We start from the raw sequence: 27,848 nt of genomic DNA, 5'->3' as shown, positions 1-27,848 counted from the left end.
AAGAGGATCTTTCTTGACAAAATTCACCACACTCATCTGGGCATGTGTGGGGGGCATTTCACATGGTATGACTAGGTGGTTGTCCCTCCTCGCCTAGACTGTGAATTCTTTCAAGATCAAGACCTGTTTCATATTTACCTTTGAATTCTCAGTGAGCAACACAAAACTGCATATGCCCAGGGAATAATTAGTTACAATGAGAGCCATACCTCATGGACTGTGATCTGTTTATAAATTGAGGACACTGTTCTACTTCCACTTCGGAATGGAAAGATAGTCTAAAATAAAATCTCAAGCAATATGTGTGTATGTGTTCGCCACTCAGTTGTGTTTGACTCTTTGTGACCCCATGGACTGTAGCCTGCCAGGTTCCTCTGTCCATGGAATTCTCCAGGCAAGAATACTGGAGTGGGTTGCCATTCTCTTCTCCAGAGCATCTTTCCAACCCAGGGATCAAACCTGCATTGCAGGCAGATTCTTTACCATCTGGGCCACCAGGGAAGCCCTAAAGAGGATCTTTAATACATAAAGAGCTCTAACAAGTGAGTAAGAAAAGCCCACACCTGTCTCAGTCGTTTCAAGTGCTCCACGGTTTGCCCAGTAACCCCAAAGGCTCTACGCCTGCCCTTCAGCACACCTCTTATTTGCTCTGAGGAACGCCTGCGACTCCACCTGCTCAGAGGCACCTCTCCTGTGTCCTCAGAAGGTAGCATTGCTGCTGTCCTCACTGGGGTGATGCTTGGGTCATTCACTGGTCAGTAAGTTCTTCCCTCCTCTGAATCCTCAGCCCACCACTGTCCCCTGTGGCTGGAGGGCCAGTAGGAGCACTGACTGTCTAAGGGGGCTTTGCTGTCCAGTTCAGAGCTGTGGGCTTGGGGCCGGGGGGAGGGCAAGGAAGCTGGAGGGTCTGAGATTATTAGGGTCAGCCGCAGCCCACACTGTCCCTCACTAGCTGTGTCAGGGTCCCCCCAGCGCAGAGACGGCGCGCTGGGCAGGAGACGCCTGTGCCGCACCTGTACACACCCCTGGAGCCCTGGGGCGAAGCAGCTGCTCCAGTCGTCCGCACACAGCCAGGGCCCGCGGCGGGAGCGCAGGACCCACCGGCAGCCTCCGATGCCCACATCTCAGCCACTGAGGACGCGGACCAGGCCTGCGGTCAGATTCGTGCTTTCCAGTCACCTTTTCCACGTTGCATTTCTGCTTCTGAAGTGCCTTTCTGCCCTCTCTACCGTGAGGGTCCCGGAGGGCGGGCGCCTAGGCAGGGGACTGCCCAGGAGGCCCCTGCAACGGTGGCCGAGGCAGTGAATGAGCAGGCGGGTGGCGGGGGTGGTGCCCAGCTCTCCAGGCTCCCACGCGCTCACGCTGCGGGGCCGGGGGAGCGCGCTGCAGCGGGTCAGGAGCTCGCCCCCGGCCGGCGAGCCTGGCCTCAGGTGTGGGCGGGGCCTCGCGGCGGGGCGTGACTCGCGGCGCCCCCGCGCATGCGCCGTGCTGGCCCAGCGATGGCGGCGCCCGGGGAGTCGCTGAGGAGACGCAAGGCTGGGGCTGGGGACCCGGAGCCCGAGGCTTCGGCGGGGCAGGGGCGCGACCTCAAGGGCCGCCCGGCCCGCCTCCGCGCGGGCACTTTCTGGCTGACCAGGATCGTGCTCCTGAGGGCCCTCGCTTTCGTTTATTGTGAGTCCGCGGGGCCAGGCCCCTAGCGTGGCCCCTGCGCGCGCGCCCGCCGCCACGCCCAGGGCGCCCCCGGGGCGTGCTCGCGGCCGAGCCGCGGGGTCCCCCCGCCGATCCCGCGCTGACCGCAGCCGAGGCGGTGACTGCGGCCCCGCAGCTTTGGTGCCGGGGCAGCAAGTGTGGACTCACCTGCGGGGCGCGGCCCGGGCCGGGCGGGAGCAGGTGGAGAGCCGCGCGCCCCGCGCCGGCCTCGCCCACAGGGCCGCCCCCAGAGTGCGGCGGGGCGCCCGGGCCCCCCAGCGTGTGTGCGCGCCCCGCCCCGGGCCCCGCAAGCCGAGGGGCGCAAGCCCCGGGACCAGCAGTGGCCCCCGCCGCCAAACTGAGCTCGCGAACGAACGTGGCAGCGCGGGGCCGGCGGCGCTGGGGGCCGCCGCCGGCAGAGTGGCCTCGGCCCCTGGGCACCCCGGTCCCAGCGGGTCCGGAGGGCGCTGGGCACCGGGCGTCCCCGCGTCGTTTCTGAGTCGCTTCCGCACACGCCTTCGAAGGGGCCGCGCGTGCCGCTCTCTGCCCAGCGACCTCTGCCAACCCGAAGTGGGCACCTGGGGCCCGGTCCGAGGGGGGGCGGGAACTCAGCCGCGACTCTCGTCTGTTCTCCAGTGCTCTAAGTTACTGTAAAAATAGTTCTTGCTGCTATGCTCTATCCTCCACGGGATTAAACAGGCATTCTAAACGTTTGAGCTGTCACTTAGGGAAAGATGAAGTCAAGACAATGTTAATCTGCCAGGCTTTAATAGACCTTTAAACCGGCGCCGTTAACGGTGGGAAAAGCCCGCTGGCTCCTCGCGCAGAGAGCACAGCTTATAGAACCAGCTCTGCCTCCAGGGAGCCCGGCTGGCTTTGAAGGAAACCGTTCTGAACCGCTGGATCAGGCAGATAATTTAAGCCTGGCGCTGAGCACAGAGTGAATTGCTTTGGCACATGAAATTTTTCTCCACCTACCTTTTCTCACTATGTGGAGTAGTATTGGAGTTTGTCAGCCGCCCTAAGGAACCAGTTTCCCATCCTCGGCGAGGAGGGTCCCTGGTTGAGATGGCTGGCAAGTAGGCAGCACCCTGGGTTGGTCTCTTCTGGAGGCTGCAGGTCTCCTGGGGACTGCCAGCAACCTCAGCATCTCTTAAATCCCAGGAACTTCCCACAAGGCCATGGGGTCCACACCTTCCACCTGATGTTGAGTGTAACCCACCAGGAGGCTCAGTGATGGGCCTTAAGCTTCCGTACCCCCTGCACAGCTGTCGGGGTTCTTAGTGCCGTTGTCCTGCCTGTCTGTGCGTCTCCGTGGGAGCTCCTGCAGTGGGGATGGTGTGTAACACCTCTGGCCTCTGTCTTCCGGGAGCGGCTTCTCCTCCATAAACTTCCCTTGACTGTTTTCAGTCTCTGTCATTGCTCTGTGCCACCGCAAGATGCTTTTCCACCTGTGTGCTCACCCCTGCACTCGGCACCCCAGCCCGTGGGTGTGACACTCAGGTCAGAGACTGCCCACCTGCGAGGCCCCTAATCTAAGCCCCAGGAACCGGGCAGCACCTCACACCTTCTAGCAAAGGGAGGGCCACGCCTGTCCTGGCTCCCGGGTCACCAGTCTGCTCCTGCTGGCGGGTACACCCTGTGGCCAGCCATGCCCCCTACAGGCAGCTCCCCCTTCTTGGCAGCCCTGTCTTAGGTCACGGCGGTCCGCAGGTACCCTGGGAAGAGCACGGGGAGCCGGCGGGCAGCTCACCTCCTCCAGGCGCTCGATGTTGGCCTCCAGGCAGGGCGTGCAGGACCTCAGCTCACTGTTCTCCTCGTCCAGCTGCTGCAGCCTGGGCACAAGAACTAGGCTGGGACCCACGGAGCTGTCCCCGACCGCCACACACGCCCACACAGGGGCCAGAGCTCCTCACAAGCCAGGAAGGCGTCCACACCTCAGGTGTGGGGAAGCCTCACGTTTACAGAAAAGCTGTCACCACCGAGCGAGTCCCTGGACCCCGAGCCCCTAGCGGCTTCTCGAGGCGTCCGTCACACTCACACCGGAAACACGGGTGACCAAGCCACGGCCTCGACCCAGCCTCCCCCTGGCGCCCCTTCCCGTCGGGTCCCCGCACCGCAGCGCCGTCACGGCTCCTCTGTCCCCTCGGGCTGCGGCATCTCTGGGCTTCCCCGCTCTTCGTGGCCTTGGCGTTCTGAGCAGGCCTGGCCCTGTGTGTGGTGGATGCCCCTCAGGCTGGGCTCGTCTGGGGTCCTCCGGTGACTGGACAGGCTGCGGGTCTGGGGAGAGCCCTCCTGGGGCCGGGGAGGAGCTCAGCTCCTCCCCTGAATCCTCGTTTAGCTTCAGGCTCTGGCCTGAGCTGGGGGTCACAGCGGGTTGGTGATTCCCACGGGGTGCGTGTTGGGCCCATCGGGGGTGTCTGCACAGACACGGGCCTGGAGTCTGCAGCCTGGGCAGGAGTCTCACGTCTGAGCCTACCCCACTTAAGACTCCGGTGTTTCTCTACAGAGCCCTTTGTCTTTGACCTTACATTTCGTAGCTTTTACTCAGAACGATTCCCAAAGTCAATCAGGCCAGCCCTCCCTCCTGCCGTCCATGCCGCCCGGCCGCGTGGTGCGTTGGCAACAGAGTTGCACTCGCGTGTCCTGCTCTGCGCTCTAGCCTGGCATCCCCTGGGGTCCTGGCTTGGTTGTTTTGATAGTTTAGATGAGGTTCCTGTTTTGTGATGTACAGTTTTATGGGTTTTGACAGATGCATAGTCGTCCATCACCCCAGGACTGGACAGAACAGTGCCATCCCTTCAGAGTCCCCCGGGGCGTGTCACCAACTGCTCCCCACACCAGTGCCTGGCACGCTCTGACCGTGTTTGGCCCCGGGGTCCGCCTTTCCCGGGAGCCTTTGGGTCTGCTTCCTTTACTCAGCAACACGGCCTGGAGGTCCTCCCATGCTATTGAGTGAATCAACATTCCATCGATGCTCCCTAACGCACCACAGTTTGTTTACGTATTCCAACACTGAGGGACATCTATGTTTCCAGTTTTAGCAATTATGAACACGTAGGCTTTTGTGTAAATCTAAGTTTTCAGTTCACTTGGGTGAATACCTAAGAGTATAATTGCTGGGTTCTTGGTAAATCTGTGTTTAACTTTATGAGAAACTGCCAAACTGTCCTCTAGAGTGACTGGACCGTGTGTGTCCCACCAGCAGGGAATGAGAGTTCCCCTTGTTCTGAATCCTCTGGAGCATTTGGTATTTTCAGTTTCTCGGATTTTGGCTGTTATGATAGGTGTGTGATGATATTGCATTGTGGTTTTAATTGGCGTTTCCCCAACAGCAAATGATATTGAGCATCTTTTCATGTGTTTATTTGCCATCTGTGGATCCTCTGTGTGAAGCAGATGACTTTCAGCCTCTGCCCAGATCTTCTGCCCTTTGGAAACCTGGGTTGTCTGTTTGCTTGTTGCGTTTGAATGGCGCTCTGAGTATTCTGGACGCAAGTCTCTCATCAGATGTGTGAGCTACAGATACGCTTCCTAATCTGCAGCTCATCTTTTCATTCTTTTAGAAATACCTTGTACAGAGTAAAACTTTCTCAGTTGGTAGAGTTTACTGGCTTTTCCTTTCATGGATCATGGTTTGATTGTTCTTATCTAAAAACTTATTGCCAAACCCAAGTCACGTCCATTTTCTTCTATATTTTCTTTTGGAAGTTCTATACTATTATGTTTTACACTGAAGTCTCTGGTCCTTTTTGAATGCATTTTGGTATAAGATGTGAGTTATATATCAAGGTTCTTTTTTTTTTGCACGTGATGGCCAGTTATTCCAGCACCGCCTATTGGAAAGACTGTCTTTCTCCATTAAGCTGTCTTTGCATCCTTTGGGTAGGCCTGCTTCTGGGCTCTGTACTCTCTTCCATTGATTTATATGTCTGTACTTTGGCTAATACCACACTGTCTTGATGACCGTAGCTCTGTAGTAAGTCTTGAAGTCGAGTAAAATAAGGCCTCGAACTTTGTTCATTATCAGAATTATTTTGGCTATTCCAGTTCCTTTACTTTTACAGACACATTTTAGATCCGCTCATCAGTGTCTGCGAGAACTTTACTGGATGTTTTGATTGAGATTGCGTTGAATCTATAGATCAGATTGGGGAGAAATGACTGTAATAATGCTGACTCCTCCAGTTCATGAACACAATGAATCTTTGTATTTATTTTGATCTCCTTAGACTTCTTTCATTATGTTTTGTAGTTTTCCACATACAGATTCTGTGTATATTTTGTCAGTGCTTTTAGTCTAGACCCTGTGTTTGGTGGCTGTTGTAATTTTTTAAAAATTCAGATTACAGTAGTCCGTTGTTGGTGTGTAGTGATACAGCTGACTTCCGTTTGTCAGTCTTGTATTCTGTGACTTTCATAAACTCACTTATCAGTGCTATGAGGGCTTTTTTTCTTCTTTTCAATTTTGGTTGATTTGGGGGGATTTTCTACAGAGGCAGTCTATTAATAGAAATAGTTTCCTTCCTTCCTTTCTGATCTATATAACTCTTATTTTTTATACTTGCCTCATTGCCCTGGCTAGAATTTCCTATGGAGTGTTAATAGGAGTAATGACAGAAGAGATAGTCTGGCTTTGTTTCAAGGCTTCAGGGAAAAGTATTGCCATTAATCTCTAAGTGTGAACTTGGGTGTAGGTTTTCTGTAGCCATCATTTACAGACTGATGAAGTAGCCTTCTATTCCTAGTTTGCTAAAAAAAAATTTTGTCACGAATGAATAAATTCTTTCGTGCACTTTGCTGTGTGTCTGTTGATGCTATCATATGGTTTTCTTATTTAGCTTGTTAGTATGGTGATTACATTGGTTGCTCTTTGAGAGCTGAACCAGCCTTGCATTTCTGAGATGAAATTGGTTGGTTATGATGTATTATCTTTATTTCTTCCTTTGTGAGTTTTGGTAGTTTATATATTTCAAGTAATTGGTCTGTTTCATCTAAGTCATCAAATTTCGGATCTAAGATTTGTAGTATTCCTGTATTATCTTTTTGTCTGTGAAATCTCTAGCAGTGTCCCTTTTTTCATCCCTGATATTGGTGTCTTCTCTCCTTTTCTTGGTTATTCTGACTAGACTTCTATCAATTATATTCTTCTTATCGAAGAACGATAAAATTTTGATGGTTTGATTTTCTTTTTCCTGTTCTCGATTTCATTGAAGTCACCTCTTTTTTAAAATTTCTTTTCTGATGTTTGTTTTCTGTGTAGTCTCTTTTTTCTGATTTCTTAAAGTAGAAGTTTAGATTTGAGGCCTTTCTACATTTCCGACGTGTTTTAGTGTAGATTTTCTTTAAGCAAAGTTCATTCTGGGACGGTTACCTAGCCATCCCACGCAGCCAGTCGCGTCTTTCGTATGACGCGTGCGTGTTGGACATGCACATACGCATCGTGTGCAAGCAGGAGCAGCACACACAGGCACGTGCACACGCACCTGTGCCCTGTGACTTTCCGGGTCGGGTCTTCGACCCTCTCCCCAGGCTTGTGGAACACCCAGACCCCTCGAGTCCACACTTTGATTCTTAACCGCTGCTCAGACCCTGCCCAGCCTCCTCCCGTGGCCAAGCCCCGCACGTCCAGGAAGCGTCCGCAGACGGCTGTGCTCCTGCTCACGCTGCTCCGTCTTCTCTTCCTTCCAGTTGTGGCATTCTTGGTGGCCTTCCATCAGAACAAGCAGCTGATTGGAGACAGGGGACTGCTGCCGTGCAGGACGTACCTGCAGAGCGTGCAGCGGCACTTCGGGGGGCGAGTCAGCTGGGACGCCCTGAGCTACGCCCCCACCATCCTCTGGCTGCTGGACTGGTCTCACATGGATGCCAACCTGGACGCCCTGGCTCTCCTTGGGCTGGGCATCTCCTCATTCATCCTGGTCTCCGGCTGCGCCAATATGGTCCTCATGGCTGCCCTCTGGGTCCTCTACATGTCCCTGGTCAACGTGGGACAGATCTGGTAAGAGGGTGGATGGGGCACCTGGGAGGCAGGCATGGTGACTTGGGGCCCCAGGGGCGTTATGCGGAGCCTAGCAAGGCCTCCTGGCTCCAGGAGCGAGTGAGCAAACTGTCTTCTTATATGAGTTCAGAAAAGACCACCTGTTTTCTTAGGCTGTGGGGGCACTGTTGATCGCATTCAGCCCAAACCCAGGAGCCTCCTGCTTTGGGAGTAACTTTGATTCTGTTGGGAGTATCACGGCCGCACCTGAGACCATGTTGCCCTCCTCCTGTGCTGGGGGACTGTGCGATGGGGGGAGTTGAGTGTCCTGGGGATCAGGGACACTGAAGAGACGCAGAGCCAGAGCTCAGGGACTTCTGCTGTGTAAAACACGAGTGACTCACAGGGACTGACCGGCCCAGTGCTGTCCTGCTCAGATGCATGGGAAGCCTGAGTTGTCCCTTTGGCCCCAGGCTTCTCGGTTAGTGTCAGCTCCTCCAGAGGCTGGGTTTCTGGTTCTGTTATCTGTGCTTGGCTGTGGCAGGAATCCTGAAGGGCTTCTTTGTTGTGCTTAAGGCGGCGTGTGGCCACCCTCCCCGCTCCCCATCTTCCCGGCCCCCACAAGGAAGAAAGGATTATCTCTGGAAACTTGGAGCGAGGTTGGGCGCTCCGGGAGTCCCTTCCTGCAGAGGAAGCCGCCTTGGCACTCGCCTCTGGCAGAAGGGACGAAGGATCGACTTCAAAGGGCTGGGAGCTGGTGCCCGAGGGCTGCAGAGGTGCGGAGGGACCCCTGCATCGTGGCCGCTAAGGAGGAAAACTTTATCTTGGCCTGAGATGCCAAGACATCCAGGCTCTCCTGCCTGCAGCCCCGGTGTAGATGGATTTGATGTGGAGAAGTGGATTTGATGCTGTGGATTTTTGAGGTCTGGGCAGCAGCGCAGTGCCATCCCCACCGCACGGCTGTGCAGCGGGGCCCTGTCCCCATGGGCCTTGCGGGAATGGTGGCTCCCCACTGCCCGTGGTCATCGGACGTGGCACGAGCCTTCTCTGCTCCCGCCGACGGCGCTGGACGTGGCCTTCTGTGCCAAGGTGACTCCTGTGTTCCTCGGCCTGGGGAGGAGGGGCCTCCACCCACTGGCTACGTGGCCAGGCTGCTGCTTTAGCTCCTCTGGCCTCCCCGTCCGGCGCTGCTCCTGTTCAGCTGTCTACAGGGGCGCTCACAGGCTTAGCCTGAAAGAACCCGCTTTGTTAGAAATTCCCGTCCACCTGCTTCCCGAGTGGAGAAGTGCTCCTCTGCACAGGCAGGAAGTGGGAAAGTTATGCAGATTCAACGCGGCCCCCCCTCGCCCCCTGCCACCAGCCAGGGGAGAGCAGATAAAATATTTATCCCTGATGCCCTCCTACAAAGTGAAACATCGCCGGGAACCCGGTTCAGTGTTCCAGTCACCTGGCGCAAAGGCCTCTGGGTGACTCGAGGCCAAGGGCTGCATACACAGAAGTGGGGTTGGGGGCTCCCGCTCCACAGTTCTCTGCCTTCCTTCCCGTGGAGATGAGTGGTCAGTGGCCTGTGGGCCACCTTCGGTGGCAGTGGCAGTGTTGTCTCTAGCAGACAGTTGGAGGTGAGGCGCTAACACAAACCATTTGGGAGCAAAATTGGAATCTCTTAGAATAGGGTGCACCTGAGTTTCTTTAAAAACCAGAACAATAGACCATCCCCCAAACTCGTTCTGTGAATGGCCACCTCTTCTAACATAAGTTCCAGCTGTTAAAAATACAGTAAAAGCTGTAAAAGTCTAATGAATACCTTTTATCTTTTCACGTAATTAGATGTAACTACCTATATTTAAAAACCTTGTATCAGGCAGCCTTGAGATTTAAAATTCAGAGTAGGTGCAGATATGAGAAGGTGTTTCCTAGCGCCCTCAGCAGAGGCCCGTCATCAAATCCACAGAGGGCTGCTGCTCTCGCGGCCAGGCTGTGGGCGGGGGCCGGGCCGGCCAGCGGCCCTGTCAGCTCCCAGGCTCCTCCAGCTGGTTCTGAGGGACACCGCTAGCGTCCACTCTGTGAGGTTCGGACAGTCAGCCCCTTCCTGTCCTCTGCTCACCAGTGTCACTTATTGGGAGAACTTACTTCTTCCATCAGGCGTGTGACTGGCTGTTGTAAAGGGTTTACTGTGGAAGCTCAGGCTCCTGCTCAGCAGAGAGCTCAAGCCGTTTCCTGTCTTCCTCCTCCAAGCGGTGTTCCCTGTGGGAAGCCCGCCTCTCTCAGGCTGGATGGATGAGCACCCCAACTGCCCCTGGCCTCATCGCGTGCCTGGTTGCCAGGCTGATGGGGTCTGTGTCCTACCTTCTCTGGGGGAAGGTGCCTGGTGTAGGAAACAGGCGCTTGGGGTCCCCTCGGACCTGCCCTCCCCTTATTGGGGGCTTGCAAATCTCGGACTCCCTGTCCTTTCACGTGTCAGTACTTCATCGAACAAATGTCTGTCTTAAAGCATCTCTATTTACAAACCGCGAAGTGTGACCATTTAACTTGTGCAAGAATAGCCACCATCTGCCTCTAGAACGCCTCCTCAGCCTGCGTCCCCACCCACCCTCGGCACCGCTCTCCGTGTCCTGTCTGTGCCTCACACGGCTGGGGACACCTGTGGCCTCCGCGTCTGGCTGCCACCGCCGAACAGGCGTGTGGCTTATCCGTGGTGCAGCCAAGGCCAGTGCCTGGTCCTCTCACTTCCTGGGCCCTCGCTGAGCCGGGCAGTCGTGCCCTTTATCCCGGGGTCTGCGTGCTGGCGTCGTGTTGACTGGAGGAGAGGATTCGTGGTGTGAGGAGTGTCCTGGGTCCACTCATGTTACATCGTGGGGCTCCCTCCCGTGACCTGGGGCTCACACACGTGTGTCCTCCCCAGGGCCCCAGCTCCCTCAGGGAAGGCATGTGTGACACGCCCCCCCTAGGGCTGCCTCTCTGATACTCTGCTCAGCGGAGCGGGCTGTCATTTGAAGTGAATGATTCTGGGATAGGACATTTTCATGGTGCTTGAAGGAAATCTTTGCAGTGAAACCAAGCGCAGGTGATCTTTGAACGGGGATCAGAATTGCATGCGCCCCGTCTACACAGGCTTCTCACCAAACCTCTAAGAAAAACCACTCCACTGCAGAAGCAACAGCCCAGCTGGCGCCAGCTTGTTCCGGGGTGAAGAGCGTTACATGTACTTCTCCAGACATACTTACTCATCCCCTGCTGTGGGCACAGCCCTGCAGAGCGACTGTGCGGTGGGGCCAGTAAGAAACTCCTGTCAGTGACGGTTACCTGGGGACCTAAGGTGTGCCCCAGGTTCAGTAAACAAGGGCAGGTCTCCCCTCACCTCACCTGCACTCAGACGCCCAGGGCAGGTGCGCCTCAGCGAGCCCTCCACTCAGACACTTGAGTGCAGACTTTCCTCAGGTTCACCTCCACTGAGACCTCTGAAGGCCGCTCTCGCCCCAGCTGCCGCTCCGCCCTGCCACCTGAGGGCCCTTCTTCCTTGTGGCCCAGTAATGTGACCTCTGACCTCTGTAGCCTATGCCCGTTCTGTTTGGAGACGGGGTCAGTCTTTTGCAGCTAAGGCGATGCATTAATCAGAAGCTGTTTGGTGACAGCTTTTCTCCTCTTGTCTTTCAGGTACTCCTTTGGTAAGTGGCGGTCACATAATCTGGGTGTCGGCTGCGCACGCCGGCGGGTCTCGTCTCCCGCGGCTGCACCAGCTGCCTCGGGCCTGTGTCCTCACCCGTGCTCTCTGCCTGATGAGGCCAGATGCCGCCTCGCACCTCCACCCATCACGCCTCCCGTGCTGGCTGAGGGCACCCAGCGGGCGTCCAGGACGTCGGCACTGGTGTTCCTGCTAGTGACTGGAGGGCCACAGTGCCCTGCAGGCCGGCCCTCACTCCCCAGCGTGCATGGAGACACCCCAGAAGGCGCAGGATTCCTGGGGCCTCACGGGCTTGGGTCTTCCTGGGTTTCTGCTGGGAGACTGCAGGTCCTGCTGTGCTCTGCGGGTAGCACCACCCCACGGGCCCCTGAGTTGGCAGAAATGCAGGGCTTGGGGAGTGCGGCCAGTCTGGACCCCAATCCTCTGAGCTTGGGAGCAGAAGCAGGGGCTCCCTGTGGCCCTGAGGCCTGCACTGGGTGGTGGTGGGGGCGATCTCCTGTGCTGGCCTCACCTCGGCATCCAGGACCACCCTCGTCATGCTCTCTGTCTGGCCTCTGTCGGAGGTCAATGTCTTCAGCTTCACTCCTCAAAGGTCACTCCCTCACCAGCAGAGCAGGGCCACCTGCGATGAGCAGGACAGGGGACCTGGAGCTTGTGGCCTCGAGCAGGGACTGCATATGGGCTCCCTGGACTGTCTCGCAGCCATTACTGGGACATAGTAGCACCCAGCGTCTCTCTTCAGTTCTGTGTGGGTTCCCTTTGGGTTCTGTCCAGTGGGCTCCCAAGGGAAGAATGGCCGTGGGGCGGGGCCGGCGCTGGACAGAGGCCCTGGGTGAGGATGGAGGCGGGGGTGTCGGGGTGGAGACGTGGGTGGGGTCTCTGTGAGTGTGAGCGCTTCTTGAAGGCTGGCGTGGGCATATGGTCCTCTGAGGGAAGCCTGTCCTCCTTGGTTCTGAGGATCCAGGAGGAGCTGGGTGTTGGGGGGAGCCGGAGGAGGAGCCATAGATTCTTCTGTGCACTCGGGCCAGTCCTGCTGACCCCAGGCCTGCACACGCATGTACAGGGGACACCAGGCTGCCCAGCCAGAGTGGACTGCCAGGGGCTGCCCGCACAGTTGAAACAACAGACGTGCTCTCCCATGGGTGTCACGCCCTTACCCACAGCAGGGTACCAAGCACAAGGGGATAAAGGACCAGGGCCGCAGGGGAAAAAACTACAATGTCTGGAATAAAAGCTCACGGGTAGGGCTGGATACAGGGGGCGGGGTCAGGAATAAATGGAGGAGGAGCCACCAGGCCAGGGACCTGGACTGAGGAGCAGAGCCCAGCCTTTGGATGGGGGGAACAGGGAGCCTCTAAGGGCGTTTCACCTCGGAGGACAGGTGCAGGGGGCCAGGGGGCACTATTTGTGGAGGCGCATTCCAGGGGCAGGGGTGGCAGGAGGGGAACCAGCCATGCCCAGGACACAAAACCTGTGTTTCCTCCTCTCCTGCTCTAAAACACAGGACAGGGGCTTTCTTGGTGGGCCAGGGGTACAGAATCCACTTCCCAATGCATGGGACATGGGTTTGATTCCTGGTTGGGAAACTAAGATCCCACATGCCTTGGGGCAGTGAAGCCCATGCAACTGGAAGGACTGATGCTGAACCTGAAACTCCAATCCTTTGGCCACTTGATGTGGCTGACTCACTGGAAAAGGCCCTGATGCCAGAGAGACTGAAGGCAGGAGAAGGGGACGACAGAGGATGAGATGGCTGGATGGCATCACTGACTCAGTGGACATGAGTCTGAGCAAACTCCAAGGGATGGTGATGAACAGGGAGGCCCGGCGTGCTGCAGTCCATGGGGTCACAGAGTCAGACACAACTGAGAGACTGAACCGAGCTGACTGCAGCTAGCGTCTGTATGCTGCACCAAAGGTCACAGCCAGATAAATAGATTTAAAAAATGAAGTACAGGAAGGTTTAAAGCGAAAGTAGCCACGTGTCTCGCAAGGAGGCGCCTGTGACAGGCAGGGTGGGGGCAGGACCCTCCCCCTCTGCGGAGCGACTCGGTGTGAACTGCGGGTAGTTTTGAGAAGTTAATGGTGGACATTGTATCCCTACTAAAGTGTACTTGCAGCCGGGGCACCAGTACTCAGCGCCCATCCAGGGGATCTACAAGGGCAGGACGGGGAAGCAGGGACAAGACTGACGTTTACAGGGAGCAGGAAGTCAAGTGCAAACTAACGGGCGGTGCAGCAGCCGTGCTGAGGCACTGGGCAGCCTGCGGTCCGCAGGGCGGCGGCGCGGGCCACAGCCCACGGAGGGGGCGCGCTTCTGGGTGATTATTTTTACCACAGTAGCTGCTGCTTCTCTACACACAGTGTTTGACACCATGAAAGATACTGGAGATGCACAGCCCACAGAAATGGGCCTGCTGCAGAGTGGACACACCTGAGGAAAACACCAGCAGCCCTGAAGATGTGGGCCTGAAAGACAGTCACAGCCTGAAGGTGGGAGTCACGCTGTATCAGGCGGGAGTTTCTAGGACTTAGGCCCAGGAGGCAGCATCTCTAGTAACCCTGAGAGAACGCCTCCAAGGGGGCCAAGGCAGTAGCCAGGTTATGTAGAAGTTCTGCAACAAAGGGCTGGTAGTATAGCTGAGAAGAGGAGAGAAGCTAAAGGCAAAGGAGAAAAGGAAAGATATATCCATCTGAATGCAGAGTTCCAAAGACTAGCAAGAAAAGATAAGGAAGCCTTCCTTAGTGATCAATGCAAAGAAATAGATGAAAACAATAGAATGGGAAAGACTAGAGATCTCTTCAAGAAAATTAGAGATACCAAGGGAACATTTCATGCAAAGATGGATTCAATAAAGGACAGAAATGGTATGGACCTAACAGAAGCAGAAGATATTAAGAAGAAGTGACATGAATACACAGAACTATACAAAAAAGACCTTAATGACCCAGATAACCACGATGGTGTGATCACTCACCTAGAGCCAGACATCCTGAAATGCAAAGTCAAGTGGGCCTTAGGAAGCATCACTACAAACAAAGCTGGTGGAGGTGATGGAATTCCAGTTGAGCTATTTCAAATCCTAAAAGATGATGCTGTGAAAGTGCTGCACTCAATATGCTAGCAAATTTGGAAAACTCAGCAGTGGCCACAGGACTGGAAAAGGTCAGTTTTCATTCCAATCCCAAAGAAGGGCAATGCCAAAGAATGCTCAAACTACTGCACAATTGCACTCATCTTACCTGCTAGCAAAGTAACGTTCAAAATTCTCCAACCCAGGCTTCAACAGTATGTGAACCAAGAACTTTCAGACGTTCAAGCTGGATTTAGAAAAGACAGAGGAACCAGGGATCAAATTGCCAACATCTGTTGGATCAGAGAGAAAGCAAGAGAGTTCCAGAAAACATCTATTTCTGCTTTATTGATTACACCAAAGTCTTTGACTGTGTGGATCACCACAAACAGTGGAAAATCCTTCAGGAGATGGGAATACCAGACCACCTTACCTGCCTCCTGAGAAATCTGTATGCAAGTCAAGAAGCAACAGTTAGAACTGAATATAAACAACGGACTGGTTCCAAGTAGGAAAAGGCTGTATATTGTCACCTTGCTTATTTAACTTATATGCAGAGTACATCATGAGAAATGCTGGGCTGGATGAAGCACAAGCTGGAATCAAGATTGCCAATTGAAATATCAATAACCTCAGATACGCAGATGACACCACCCTTATGGCAGAAAGTGAAGAGGAACTAAACACCTCTTGATGAAAGTGAAAGAGGAGAGTGAAAAAGTTGACTTAAAACTCAGCATTCAAAAAATGAAGATCAGGCCATCCAGTCCCATCACTTCATGGCAAATAGATGGGGAAACAGTGGCTGACTTTATTTTGGGGGGCTTCAGAATCACTGCAGATGGTGACTGCAGCCATAAAATTAAAGACGCTTGCTCCTTGGAAGAAAAGCTGTGACCAACCTAGACAGCATATTAAAAAGCAGAGACATTACTTTGCTAACAAAGGTCCATCTAGTCAAAGGTATCGTTTGTCCAGTAGTCATGTATGGATGTGAGAATTGGACCATAAAGAAAACTGAGCGCCAAAGAATTGATGCTTTTGAACTGTGGTGTTGGAGAAGACTCTTGAGAGTGCCTTGGACTGCAAGATCAAACCAGTCCATCCTAGAGGAGATCAGTCCTGAAGGACTGATGCTGAAGCTGAAACTCCAATACTTTGGGCACCTGATGCAAAGAACTGATTCCTTAGAAAAGACCCTGATGCTGGGAAAGATCGAAAGTGGGAGGAGAAGGGGACGACAGAGGATGAGATGGTTGGATGGCATCACCGACTCAATGGACATGAGTTTGAGTAAGCTCCAGGAGTTGGTGATGGACAGGAAGGCCTGGCGTGCTGCAGTCCATGGGGTCACAAAGAGTCAGACACAATTAAGCGACTGAGCTGAACTGAGTCTGAATGTCAGAAGATTATTGTAAACTAAAGAAAACCAGATATGCCGAGTTCAGCGCTTCTCTGTGTGGGAAGACGCATGAGTCTGCACGCACGGAATCATTCCTTGCTGGGCACCTCAGCTCTTAGCGCCAGTGTCCCGAGTTTCCACATCCTGAGTATCCTCGGGGCTCACCAGCTCATGTTGAAGGGGTGCAATCGGTGAGGACTGTGGACAGCCTTTGTTTACTGAGCTGGCAGGAAATACTCCATTTCTCAGTTTCCTCTTCTTGATCTGGAATTTGACCAATATTTGGGAGACATTACATGACCAAGTTTTGTCCCAGGATACTGGAGGCTCGTCCTGAGTCAGGCGAAAGTTCCTGTTGAAAGTTCCAGCTGCTAATTTCCAGGTTAGGCCCTGTTGATAATTAAAGATTCTCTGGATCCTCCGTCTTATTACTTACCACTATGATCCAGGAAATGTTTTCCCTTGTTGCTTCTTCCCGTGCCTGGGAATCACACTATCACAATTATTTTACATGAGTCCTAAATGTGATCTGGTTCCCCAAGCTGTTCAGCCGTCCTCAGTTTTGTTGGCGTCCAGGCTACACAGTGGGTGCCATAAGAGACAAGGTCCAAGTAACGCCACCAGCACCACTGACGAGTCACCGTGCAGCAGGGAGACACGGAGCACAAACAGTTTGGACACAAAACGATGATTCGTGTAACTAGTTAAAATCCAGTCACGATAAACCATGAAGTCCACAGGAGAGCCAGCTGGAAAGCGAATTCTGGCAGGATCAAAAAGAGAAAGATAAAATGTTTTCATCTTTGTTTACAAAGGCATATTTTATCAACTTGTAGTAGGTCACAGCATAAGAGAACAGGCTTTACTGAGAACAAAGTTTTAAGCTGGTGTGTTTTCCACGACGGAGCCGACGGGGGTGAACCGTGTGAGTTGTGCCGTGTGTTGTGCACGTGAGCTGAGAGCACAGCGGATCCTCCAGGCAGCATCTCAAGTGGTGAGTCGCAGTGTTTAAAACAAACACAAGTGGGCTGTGCCGGAGGCCATAGTGGGGCGGGCAAGGGTCTGGCGGGGAGCCTGGGCTGCGGACCGGCTGAGTTGGGTCACCTGCCGCTGGGTATCTGGTGCAGAGCAGCGCCCGCCCTCACTCCCACCTGTTAGGTCTGCCCCCAGGCTGGCCAGGCAGCCGCAGGTTCATGTGGCCTGGATGCTTGACCCCCGTTCCGTCACAGCAGCACTTCCCGCCAGCCGTTGCAAATTAAAGGCTCCCTGTGACCCTTACCTCTCTTAAATTCATGCTTTAAAAACAGCTTAATGAGGGCTTTACTGGCCCAATTGGAAGTTTGTATTAAAACCCGTCGGTGCTGGAGTGGAGCCTGCCTGCAGGAAGCGATTAGCCAGTCTCGAGTTCAGAGCTGCTGTGGCCACAGCAAGGCCACCAAAGCGTTTCCAGACCCTTGCCAGCCAGCTCAAGCTTTGCCTGCCCCTCACATCAAGCCCCATGTCCCAGAAAGCAGTTTCTTGTGATTAAATTTCCCAGGATCAGAGGCAATTGAGGACACCCTGCCATGAGCTCGCTCTTCCAGGGAGCCCTGCCTGCGCTGTCCCAGCCCTCTGACCTCCCAGAGATGTGGGTGCTGCTGGGCTGTGTGGTTCTGGCCTCATGTCTGGTCGAGTCCTTGGAAAGGACTGAGAGCCTGGGTCAGGTGACTCGGGGCCGCCGTGGACCCAGAGGAGCTGGTGGTTCCCAGAGGGAGGCAGGAGGCGCCACTGTGTCCTCACCGTGCGTGGCCGGGAAGGGGCCCTCCTCGCTGGGGTCCCAGCACCACCTGCCCATCTGGCCTGAGCCTCCTCAGGCTGCTCTGGGCCTTGCTCTCTCCTCTGTGTCCCCTCCCGGCCACGGGGAGCACAGTGCGGGAGACCCGCTGCCCAGGGGAGGGGCTGGGGTGGGAGAACCAAACTCTCCACCCCATGTTCAGCACCTGCCTGACCTCCGGCCTCACCTGGAGCCCGCTCAGCTCTGCGCGCAAGCGTGGACACAGCTTGTTGGCGTCCCCACACGACCGTGTCGGGTCCCGCCTTTCTCTTTTCTCACTTGGCAGAATCTGGTGACTGTCACTTAGTGGAACCAAGAAGAAAATATATTTTGAAGGCTTTTTTCCTTGTTCACATAATTATTGAGGCTTTAGTTTTTCTGAGTTTCTCCCGTTACATCTCGTTACCCGTTTGTTTCTAGAACAGAAGCAGAATTCTAGAATATTGAAGAAACCCTGAATTTGAGGGCTTTTGTCTAGAATCTTCTAAATTGCCTCGTACTTTTATTCAGTCGCGTAGATGTTGGGCCAGTGTTTCCTTTTCAGTTCACAGTATAGCTGATGATGAGCATCGCGATGGGCAGAAGGCTCCTGGGTGCCAGCGCCCAGGCTGTCGAGGCAGGCTCATCGGCACCTGGTTCCTAGAGGCCTGTGTCTGGTCTTGCAGCCCCAGTATGCTTGCTGACCAGCCGCCCTCCCCCTGCCCCCAAGCCCAGCCCCACGCGGCTCTCCCGAGACGACCAGAGCCTGTGAGGCCCCTCCGCCTCCAGTAGCCATGTGGCTCCTTTCAAAGAACTGGTTTTATTTATCAGATTTTTTAAAATGTGTTCTGGCTCATTAAATTTTACTTTTTATAGGTCGCTTCCTCCTGGGAGGAAGGAATTTAGTATTTTCTAAGATCTTGAGTTGATTAACTCATTATTTGTCCATTCTTCTTACCTGAAATGAAAGCGTGGAGACAGGCGGTCACCCCCCTGTGACTGGTCCTGGGCCTCTGTGGGCTGAGGCGCGGTGTCCCCGACAAGGGGCAGACACACAGCTTCATAGCCTTCAGGTGTCGCTGCCTCTTTAGCCCAGGTGCTGTTTAAAGAGGGTCAGAGACTCCAAACGCTTAAGGCTTTGTAGGTTATCTCTGGTTGGTCAGGTTTTGATTTCGTTACACTGCAACCAGAGTATGGCCTGAAGATCGTTCTTTTCATTATTTTTTAAGTTAGGTGTGTGAGGGGATCAGAAATTCAGGATGTATTACACAACCTGTAATACAAACAGCTCACCGTGGTTTTCCTGCGCTCACCCCATCCTGTTCTCGGGGTGACTCCATCTCCCCGAGCAGTTCTGCCTTTTGGGTTTCTGTTGGGTTTATCCAGTATTGTTTCCGTCGGGTTTACCCGGTCGTGTTTCTGTCGCGTTCCCGTAGGGTTTCCGTCGGGCTTGCCCGGTCGTGTTTCCGTCGGGTGCTTCTGCTGCGTCGCCTCTGGACGCCGTCCACGCACTTCCCGCTGCTCTTCTCCCACCTCCCTAGCGCTCTTCCCCCATCTCAGGTCAGCCGTCACAAGTGTCATTACGTTAGTATTTGGTCTTTACATCGCAACCATGTAAACATTGTTGAGTGCTAAGCTGATAGTGAAGTATAATAGTTTTCTCTAGTAACTTTTTTTGCCGGGATCCGCACAGCTTGTGGGCTCTCATTTCCCCGGCTGGGGATTGAAGTTGGGCAGTGAGAGCCCAAAACCCTAACCACTGGACGGCCAGGGCACTCCCTGCCTGGCTCTTCCTCTGCTTCTTCATCTCTGATCACGCTTCACTCAGCAGCTCTTCCACACTGGCCAGCGCAGCGGCTCGGCCTCTCCCGACACTGTTTATCTCACTGTTGTGACACAGGAGAGCCTGTCAGCGCCCCTCAGCCCACAGAGGCGTCTGCTTGCTCACTGTCACCATTTGGAGCGCGAACTTCCAAGGCCTTGAATTGGGGTTGTGGGCAGCTGGACGTTCTGTCCGACCAGGCACCACTGATGACTCGCTGCCCTGTTCATCCCAGAGCCCTTGTGGTCTGGGGGCAGGAGCCTCACTGTGCCGGGGTGAGGCCAGAGGCGCAGCACGTCCCCACCGCCTCCTCCCCGGGGTGTCTTGGAGTGCACCCTCAGGGTCGTTTTTAAGAAACCCTTTCTTTGATCAGATTTGCACAGAACAGCTAAAAGCAGCTGGCGAGATGGCCCTTGTCCTTGTTTCCTCAGCATTGATCGTCACCTGTCTGAGGCGAGGCCAACAGGCAGGCTTCATTCCCATCACCCCAGTGCTGCTGCCGTGCCAGGGACAGGCCTGTGTCCTGAGCCTGGAAGGCTCTGAGGAGCGAGCGAAGGCTTTGGTCTCAGTGAGCCCACTGCGGCCTGCAGAGAAGGCCCTGGTCTCTGAGCCCACCGCGGGTGCTCCAGTGTGTCCCTGGAGCATCTGGCTCCACGCCCCCGTTGTTGGGCGCGGGAGGAACACAGCGTCGGCAAGCCTGCCCTCCGCCAGCGCAGGGAGAGGCGTTGTTAGGTCGGCCTGGGTTGGCAGTTGTGCACCAGTTCCTTTTGATATCTTGAAACAGCGATTTTAAATGAGGAAGCTGTGCTTTGCTGCTGTCACAATAGCAGCTCTTGTCTGGGTGGGCCCGCTGAACGGAGACCGGCGCCAGCACAGTTTCCTCCCGTGAGCAGCTCCCAGCGTGTCCAGCAGGCCTGGTGGCCACAGCCTCCACTTACCGGGGAGGGGCCACCTCCTTAACCCAGGGTTCTGCACTCATCATGGGATGCTGGCTCGTCTCCAGTTCATGTCCAGTTGATGGTTTTCCATTTGGCTTCAGCCTCAACGCCTGTCTTTTGAGCATTCAGAAGACAGACTGGATTCAGGGGTGAAACCTGCGTGGTGTCCATGGACCCAGGTGGGCCTCAGCAGGGACTGCTCTCCCCCTCTGGCCTCCACCCCCACTACCTGTGACGTAGGTCTTTGGTGGGTGCCAAAACCCTCCCCACAGCGCGTCAGCCTGGTTCCTGCTGGAGCGCGTCTCAGCTCCGAGCCTGCAGGGGGCGTGGAGCTCAGGTCCTCTGAGTGGTCACGGGCAGCAGCGGGCAGCCCCCTAGACAGGAGCCTCAGTGGGGCTCCGGGCACCTGGCTCAGAAGCCGGGCTGGTGGTGTGCTTGTGCGTCATGTCGAGAGCCCCGAGTCCTCGTGTCCTGAGTGTCTGTGGAGCAGCTGCGCTTGCCGTGAGGTGTCCGGAGCTCAGGGGCTGCCTCGAGCTCTGCACAAAGGCCAGGTCTTGGGCTGGACCCAGATGGAACACTGGGTGGAACCCCTGCAGGCAGAGCCCCTGAGCAGCAGCCCAGTCGGCAGTGGGATGGGCCACAGCCCCAGCCACGCATTGTTGGGGGGCGGCTGAGGCAAAGCCCCCAAGTCCACCCTCCAGGCAGCTTATCCTGATGAAAAGCGTCAACACGGCCTCAAAGAGATCTGACGTGGCTTCCCCGTCTGTTCAGAGTCCCTGGAGACTTCCGCCCAGCCCCTCCATGGACATCTTACTGAGCCAGCCCTGGACACTGCAGCTGGACTGGAGACTAAATTGGGCTTGTCTGCTGTTTTCTCAGGACTGGGCAGGCTGGTGGCCGCCCCTTTGGAGCACGTTGTGCACCTCTGGTGGCCTGCCCCCCAGCTCCTGCAGCAGGACCAGAAGGTGGGGGTGGGCGCCCCACTTTGGGGGCGTCAGAGGCTCCGGTGGGGAGCTGGTTGCATACACGCTGCTTCTGCTCTCGTTACTCCGTGATAAGGGTCGCTCAGCACAGTGCTGCTCAGCGTGCAAGGCCACGTTCTCGCCGTGTTAGGCAGTGTGCCCTCTATTCCATCTTGCCTCTAGAAGCTGTTTTGAAATCCATGACCAAGGAGTTAACCAGACTTACCTCTGGGTGAGCAGGTCGCTTCCTGCTTCTTTCTGGTTCTGAGTTATCTTCGCTAAATGTTTTTGCTTTCTGTTAAGGATGAATATGTTAGTTTTAGTAAGTTAGCTTTAATAAGTGAAATCAAAGGTGAGTGGATGTGAGCTGGGCCAGGGTTATCCACAAGAGCTTCTAAAAGCCCTGTTGGTGGTTGTCCAGGCTGAAGGAGTGTCTTCACCTCACAGGAGGGGCTTCATGCCCTGGAGCGAGTCTCAGAGTCTCAGCAAGGAGGCGAAGGTGGAGCGCAGGCAAGGTTCGGGCCCCACCGGGGTTTGGGGCGGGGCCCAGCATCCTGGGATTTAGGAGGGTGCAGGTCTTTGGGGCTGGAAGGTAGCAGGGTGTCCACCCACCAAGTAGGACCCGTCTTTGGCCAGTCCCAAGGTTGGCCTGCTCCTGGGACCGCTGCCTGGCAGGAGGTGCTGCCCAGGGATGCCTGGATCCCACAGATGGGCCATCCTCCCTGGGGACAGCCCTTACAAGAGAGCCCTCTGGGGTGGAGTCGAGCAGGCAGGATGGGGCTGGGACAATCTCAAGGTCCGAGCTCCCAGACACCCGGCAACGGGCGCAGAGAGCTCCTCACCTGGCTGCCTCCTCCTTGGTGCCCGAGGCCGGGGCTGGGGGCAGGGACCACAGGGACCCCGCCAGGCACTTGGCGCTGCATCGGCACCCGGTAAACTCAGTGCTCTTTTGCCTACGCCTGTGCCGTCTGTCGGAGAAGGCAGTGGCACCCCACTCCAGTACTCCAGTACTCCAGTACTCTTGCCTGGAAAATCCTATGGACAGAGGAGCCTGGTAGGCTGCAGTCCATGGGGTCGCTAAATGTCGGATATGATAGAGCAACTTGACTTTCACTTTTCACTTTCACGCATTGGAGAAGGAAATGGCAACCCACTCCAGTGTTCTTGCCTGGCCCAGGGACGGGGGAGCCTGGTGGGCTGCTGTCTGTGGGGTCACACAGAGTCGGACACGACTGAAGCGACTTAGCAGCAGCAGCATGCCGTCTGTGCTGTGTCTTGGGTCTGTCCTTTTTGATGGTGAGGAATCTCCTTTCATCTAAGGAAGAGCTGTTTGAGCTCTTTCAAGAGCAGCAGCGGTACCCAGGGATGGAAGCACAGAAGCTGGGCCCCGACCTGCAGGCAGCCCTCCAGCTGCAGGCCTCCCGTACCCTCCGTGGCTGGGCCCCTCCTTCCTGTGCTCCAAGTGTGTGTATGTGGCTTTGTCCGGAGGCTTGTGTGGTGGTCTGTTATTGATACATCCATGCATCTCAGGCCTTAACTTGGTGAAAAGCACCGTCCAGAGTGGAGGGAGTGTGTCTCTCCGTGGCCCATTACACACGACAGTGAGGTAAGGGCCGTGCATTCCCTCCCACCCCCACCGCTCTGCCACTCGGTTCAGGACCCGCAGTTGGGACAGCCAGCACCAGGAACGTTTGGCTCCTCTTCAGTAACTGGAAAGCTCACTTCCTCTTGTTCCCTTCTGAGAGTGCCAGGATCAGCCTTGCTGTCACAGCGCCCGTGGCGGCCTGCACTGGAAAATATCGGGGTGTGTGAGCGGCAGCAGTTGCTCTGGTCTGGGAGCCGGCGGCCCTGGGCGGTGCCCTCTGTCTCACCTGCACCCTGAGCTGGAGCAGAGCCCCTGCTGTACAGAGAACGGAGCGTGCCCCGGGCCCTGCCCTCCTTCCCGCGAGCCCCCGCACGGCTGTGCTCTGGGTGGGGGGCTGTGGCGTCGCACACTCAGGGCAGGCTCTGCTCACACCTCACTCCCGCCTCTGGCGGCGCTGGCACTGCCCGAGTGGAAACACAGTCAGAGGCGCTCGTCACCCCACGTCCGCCTCCTCACGGAAGCCATCGCTCTGAAAAACATATCTCTTGCTTTGTTCTGGAATAAGTTTTGTGTTTAGAGTTACACCTGAATACTTTGTCCAGACTCAGCACCACAGCCCCAGGATGGTGACTTGCAGCTGTCCCGTGAAGCGGACACTGCAGATCCGCGCCGACCTCCTCCAGCAGCGTCTCAGGGCGTCGGCCCCGCTTGGCCAGCGGGCCTGGCCTGCCCAGGCTGGAAGCGGGTCAGAACTCGCCTCGTGTCCGGTGGCCCCAGTGTAGCACCACCCCCCTCTCGCGAGGAGTCTGACACGGCTCTCTGAGACGAGCTCCAGCTAATTTCCATGCACAGGAAACAAAAGACAAAGAAACAGTAAGGCACCGTGCCCTCCAGCCTGATATATGTTAAATGTTTGGAATATATTAATCCTGAGAAATCTCTGTTGCCAAGTCTCATTTCCGGTGACAGGAAGCATTCCTGTGTTTACCCCAAGCCTGCAAAGCCAGCCAAGGTCATTACTATGGATCTTGTTTTGGGCTGGCTGGTGACACCTGCATGGACCAGAGCAGCAGGGGACACCTGGGGCTCTGAAGTCTGGTTGCCACAGCAACCGAGTATTAACCAGCACCATGACCAAGTGTAGCGAGAGGAGGGTCACCGCGCAGGTCACACAGGTCACTTCCTGTTCCTTGCAGCGCCCAAGGATGTCCGTGAAATACAGACTGGAAATTTGCTAAATGCTTCCTAACTGGGAGCATGCAATTTAAAATTATTTTACTTAAAGCGTGAAGCCTTTAACCAGTTCTTTCAAATTCACCATCCAATCTCTGGCTGAAATCTTCACAGATGTGAGAAGTGACCAGGAGGCTCCTATCCCAGGAGACCTGCCCAGCTCACCCTGGCTCCAGAGGATTCCTGAGCAGATGGGGTCCTGGGGGTGGGGGGACTAGACTGGAGGCCAGGCCCAGCTTGGGGCAGTGGAGGAAGGGGGAGTGAGCAGGAGCGGCTGCACATCTGGGCAGGCAGTGTTAGTACCTCTGGGGCCTGACAGTGGCCCAGGCTCCCCAAGGACAGGGCATCTTTGCCGGCAGTTCCAATAGCTGGAGGGGTCAGCGGACCTAGGCAAGGCCCCACACAACACGGGGCCTCTGGGAGGGGTGTGAGGTAGACGTGAGGGGCTCCTGCCCTCACTGGACAGACTCGCAGCCGCCTGGTGCCCCATCCAGGCAGGAACAGACAGACACGCGTGTCCCCTTGACATGCGACGGCTGGCAGCTATTTGTAAACACCAGCGGGAGACTTTCCCTCAGGTTCTGTGTGGCCTCCCTTGTGCTTTTCACCTGGTCTCATTTTGTATTTTGTCTCAACTGAGAAGGGAGGCTTGTTAGTCGCGTGTTGGGCAGGGAGTGCTGAATGGACGGCGGTGTTGGCAGGGGTCCCGTCTAGGTGAAGGGTGGGTGGACGCTCAGTGTCCAGCCAGCCGCCATGCCACCCACCCCCCTGGCCAGACACTGCACAGTGAAGCTGTCCTTCACTCCGGAACTGTGCTCCTCAGGGGGGCCCGCCTGCTCCAGCCCCTCCGTCTCCCGGCTGACCTGCAACCCCGGCCCCCTCCCTCCATCCCCTCGAAGGAAGTGTGGCCTCAGGACAGAGGAGCATCCTCAGGACGTGTCCCAGGTGTGAAACGGCCCTTCCTTGGCATCAGTGGCAGCGGACGGCTGCTCTACCTGGAGACCTGCAGCCCGGCGCCCCAGGGAGGTACCTTCGCCGTCTCCTGCTCCTGACCTTGAAGCTAATGGGCTTCCTGCTCACCCCACGGAGGGCACTGTCATCTGTGAAGGATCCTCACCTGCTGCACTTAACTCCTCTCCTAAGTAACTGTCCTAGTAAGTTCCTAGGCGGCTGTGAGGCTTCAGCTGCTCTCGGAGCCCTGGGGCAGCCGTGGCCGCTGAAACCTGCTTTAGGTCACCTTTCTTCCCTGTGTGTGCTGCCGGTAACCCTGGGTGACTGACCACAGCACCCAGGAGCCCCCTCTGAGCCCCCGATGGTCAGCAAGCATCTCTCACAGGAGCAGCCTCGTCCCACCCATGTCTGTCCTCCAGCGCGATGCCCACCCCGTGGTGGCCGTGTGCTCTGTGACGCAGGCCACACGGGGGCAGAGTTTCTGACCCTTGGTCCTCAACATAAGAGGCCTGGAGGACAGGGCTGAACGCTGGCACTGTATCCAGGAGCAGCTCTTCGGGGAGCACGTGCCCCAGGCGTGGGGAGTGAGGTTGGCCGAGAGGCTGAGGGCCACATTCAGCCCACCGTGGGCCTCCCTTGGCCGCAGGCAGCCCCGGCAGGCATGGGCCAGGAGAGGGGCACTCAGAGCTGCGGTCTGCCCACCCACAGCCAATCTTGCCCCCAGGTGCCCACAGCTTGCAGGGCAGGGAGTGTGTCTGCACTCAGAGCTGGAGACCACTGTCAGCGGCCGGCCTGAGCCCCGGTCAGGACGGGGCGGGATGACACCACGTGTCCCTGTTGGGCTGTCCCTTGAGACGGTGGGTAAGCGGCTCCTTGGGAAAGGGGGACCACGGAGCTGCCCACACTCTGCTCTCCCACGTGCAGGGTAGGGTGCCAACCCTCAAGCTCGCAAGGACACCTCCCACACATGCTGGGCCAGCCTGGGCCGCGTCCGGGAAGCGAGCCCAGAGCCACAGCGGTAGGAGTGTGAGCTGCGGGTGGTGTGGTCAGGTAGGTTCCTGGCCGCTTGCTCACCGCAACCCCAAAGCCCCTGGCGGGAGGTCCCCTGCTGCAGGCGGAAACTTCCAGCCCTGCGACAGGCCTGCGCTCGGCGAGGGGCGAGGGTGCGCATCTGGAGGAGGGCTGTCCCGGGCTGCGGAGAACAATGGGGCTCCTTGTGTGCGCCGCAGCTGCTGACCCGGCAGAGGAAGCAGAGCAGGTGGGTGCCGGCGAGCACTGACGGCAGCAGGCCTCGGCCTGGAGGGCGAGATGGGGTGCCCACGCCCCGCAGGGCGAGGCAGGTTCCGGGAGCAGGGAGCAGGCGGGAGGGCAGGTGACACGTGCATCCCTGGGGGGGGCAGCAGGCCCGTCACCTGCTTCCCGGCACTTAGCAGCTCTCTGGGCGCCGCCGTTCGCACGTCGCTTTGATGGGTGTCACTCAAGCAGCACATTAAAATTCTGTGTGTCGCGTTTGTGCAAAGTGAGGTGACAGGGAAGGCAGGCCGGGCTCTGGGGACCCCCTCCGCCCACCCACGTGGGCTCTGCGAGCTGTGGAGGGCCTCCAGGGAGGCGGGAGGCGAGCCCCTCAGGTGGGCACGCGCTCCTCTGGCCTTGCCCTCTCCGGGGTCTGCCTGCTTGCTGGGCCGAGCAGAGGCAGGTGGGGCCGAGCGGCCTGTGAGGGCCCTTCTCAGAGTGAAATCCACCCAGAGCCACGTTACTGCCACTCCACGTTCTGCTGCTGTAAACCGCAGGTTATAAAATGCCCCCGTGGCACTGGAAAGCAGTCCAGATTTAATGATCACAGCCTCTCAGGACTACACCAGAGAGGCTGTTGAGAAAGGGACACTTCGTGCGTTGAGAAGTGCAGGTCATCCGTGTCCACGAGGAGGACAAGACCTGGACGTGAAGTGGGCGGCTCCGGTGTGCAGACCCTCGAGGTTCTACACGAGGAGGCCCTTCCTGCCATCCTGGCTGCAGCACCCGGGGGGGCAGCGGGTCCCTCTCCCCTTGGCCAGTCACCCTGGGCCCCGCTTTCCTCTCCTGATCACAGAGCCCCCGTGGGGCTCCGGGGCCAACCTTGCTCAGCTCCCTCCTAAGAGCATGCCTCCCCAGCACCATCCAGGCTGCTTCTGCTTCTGGACTCACCTCCAGATGGCGTGGGGCGCACGCTGCTGTCCCCAGAGCTTGCAGAAGGCCTGGCTGAGGCGGGTGGGGCCGCCCCCCAAAGCCCGCACCGCCTCTTCCAGGTGCCGCTTTGCAGCAAACTCGCCCACTTCATTCCAAGAGGAGAACTGAGTTTCAGAAATCCACAAAGCGAATGAGAGTCAATGGGATTTCTGCCTCCATATTTTACTAGGAAAAATTTCAAGCTGCCAAGTTTCAAACAGTTGTGCAGGGAAAACCCACAAACCCACCAGCTCCACCTGCCCTGGCTGGTGCTTTACTCATTGGCGTCGCCGTATCTGTGCGTTTCTCCTCTGAACACTCAGTGCGTCTCAGAGGGAGCAGCGCAGACGCCCAGCCCTGAAGGCTGGGGTTCAGAATTCATTCAGGTTTGTCTGGGTTTTGAGAAAGATGTTCACAGACACTGAGCACTCGGGCATGCTGCCCACATCCGCGTCCCTCACACGGGCTCCCGGTGGGAAGAGCGACCATGCCCCCACCCGGTGGGACCGGGCTGAGCCACGCAGAGCCTGGAC

The 27,848-nt window shown here is 56.5% G+C and overlaps 1 protein-coding gene across 4 annotated transcripts in view; it reads left to right on the top strand.

Annotated features, from left to right (window-relative positions):
• The first annotated feature begins 1,476 nt into the window (after positions 1 to 1,476).
• Positions 1,477 to 27,848, top strand: part of LMF1 (lipase maturation factor 1) — a 51,400-nt gene continuing 25,028 nt past the window's right edge. Inside the window, exons 1-3 of one of the 4 annotated variants that reach the window (XM_015104000.3) lie at positions 1,477 to 1,671; positions 7,381 to 7,690; positions 11,324 to 11,334. In XM_015104000.3, coding sequence (XP_014959486.3) covers positions 1,479 to 1,671; positions 7,381 to 7,690; positions 11,324 to 11,334 — 514 coding nt within the window. In that variant the 5' untranslated portion in view covers positions 1,477 to 1,478. Of the gene's footprint in view, positions 1,672 to 7,380; positions 7,691 to 11,323; positions 11,335 to 13,627; positions 16,822 to 27,848 lie in introns of those variants that run through there. The other 3 variants (XM_027961332.2, XM_042240521.2, XM_027961333.3) reach the window with 3 other exon arrangements.

This window comes from Ovis aries, chromosome 24 (genome assembly GCF_016772045.2).
Source record: "Ovis aries strain OAR_USU_Benz2616 breed Rambouillet chromosome 24, ARS-UI_Ramb_v3.0, whole genome shotgun sequence".
Lineage (NCBI taxonomy): Eukaryota > Metazoa > Chordata > Mammalia > Artiodactyla > Bovidae > Ovis > Ovis aries.
The sequence above is the reverse complement of the archived record's forward strand: the minus strand, read 5'-3'. Positions and strand labels throughout refer to the sequence as shown.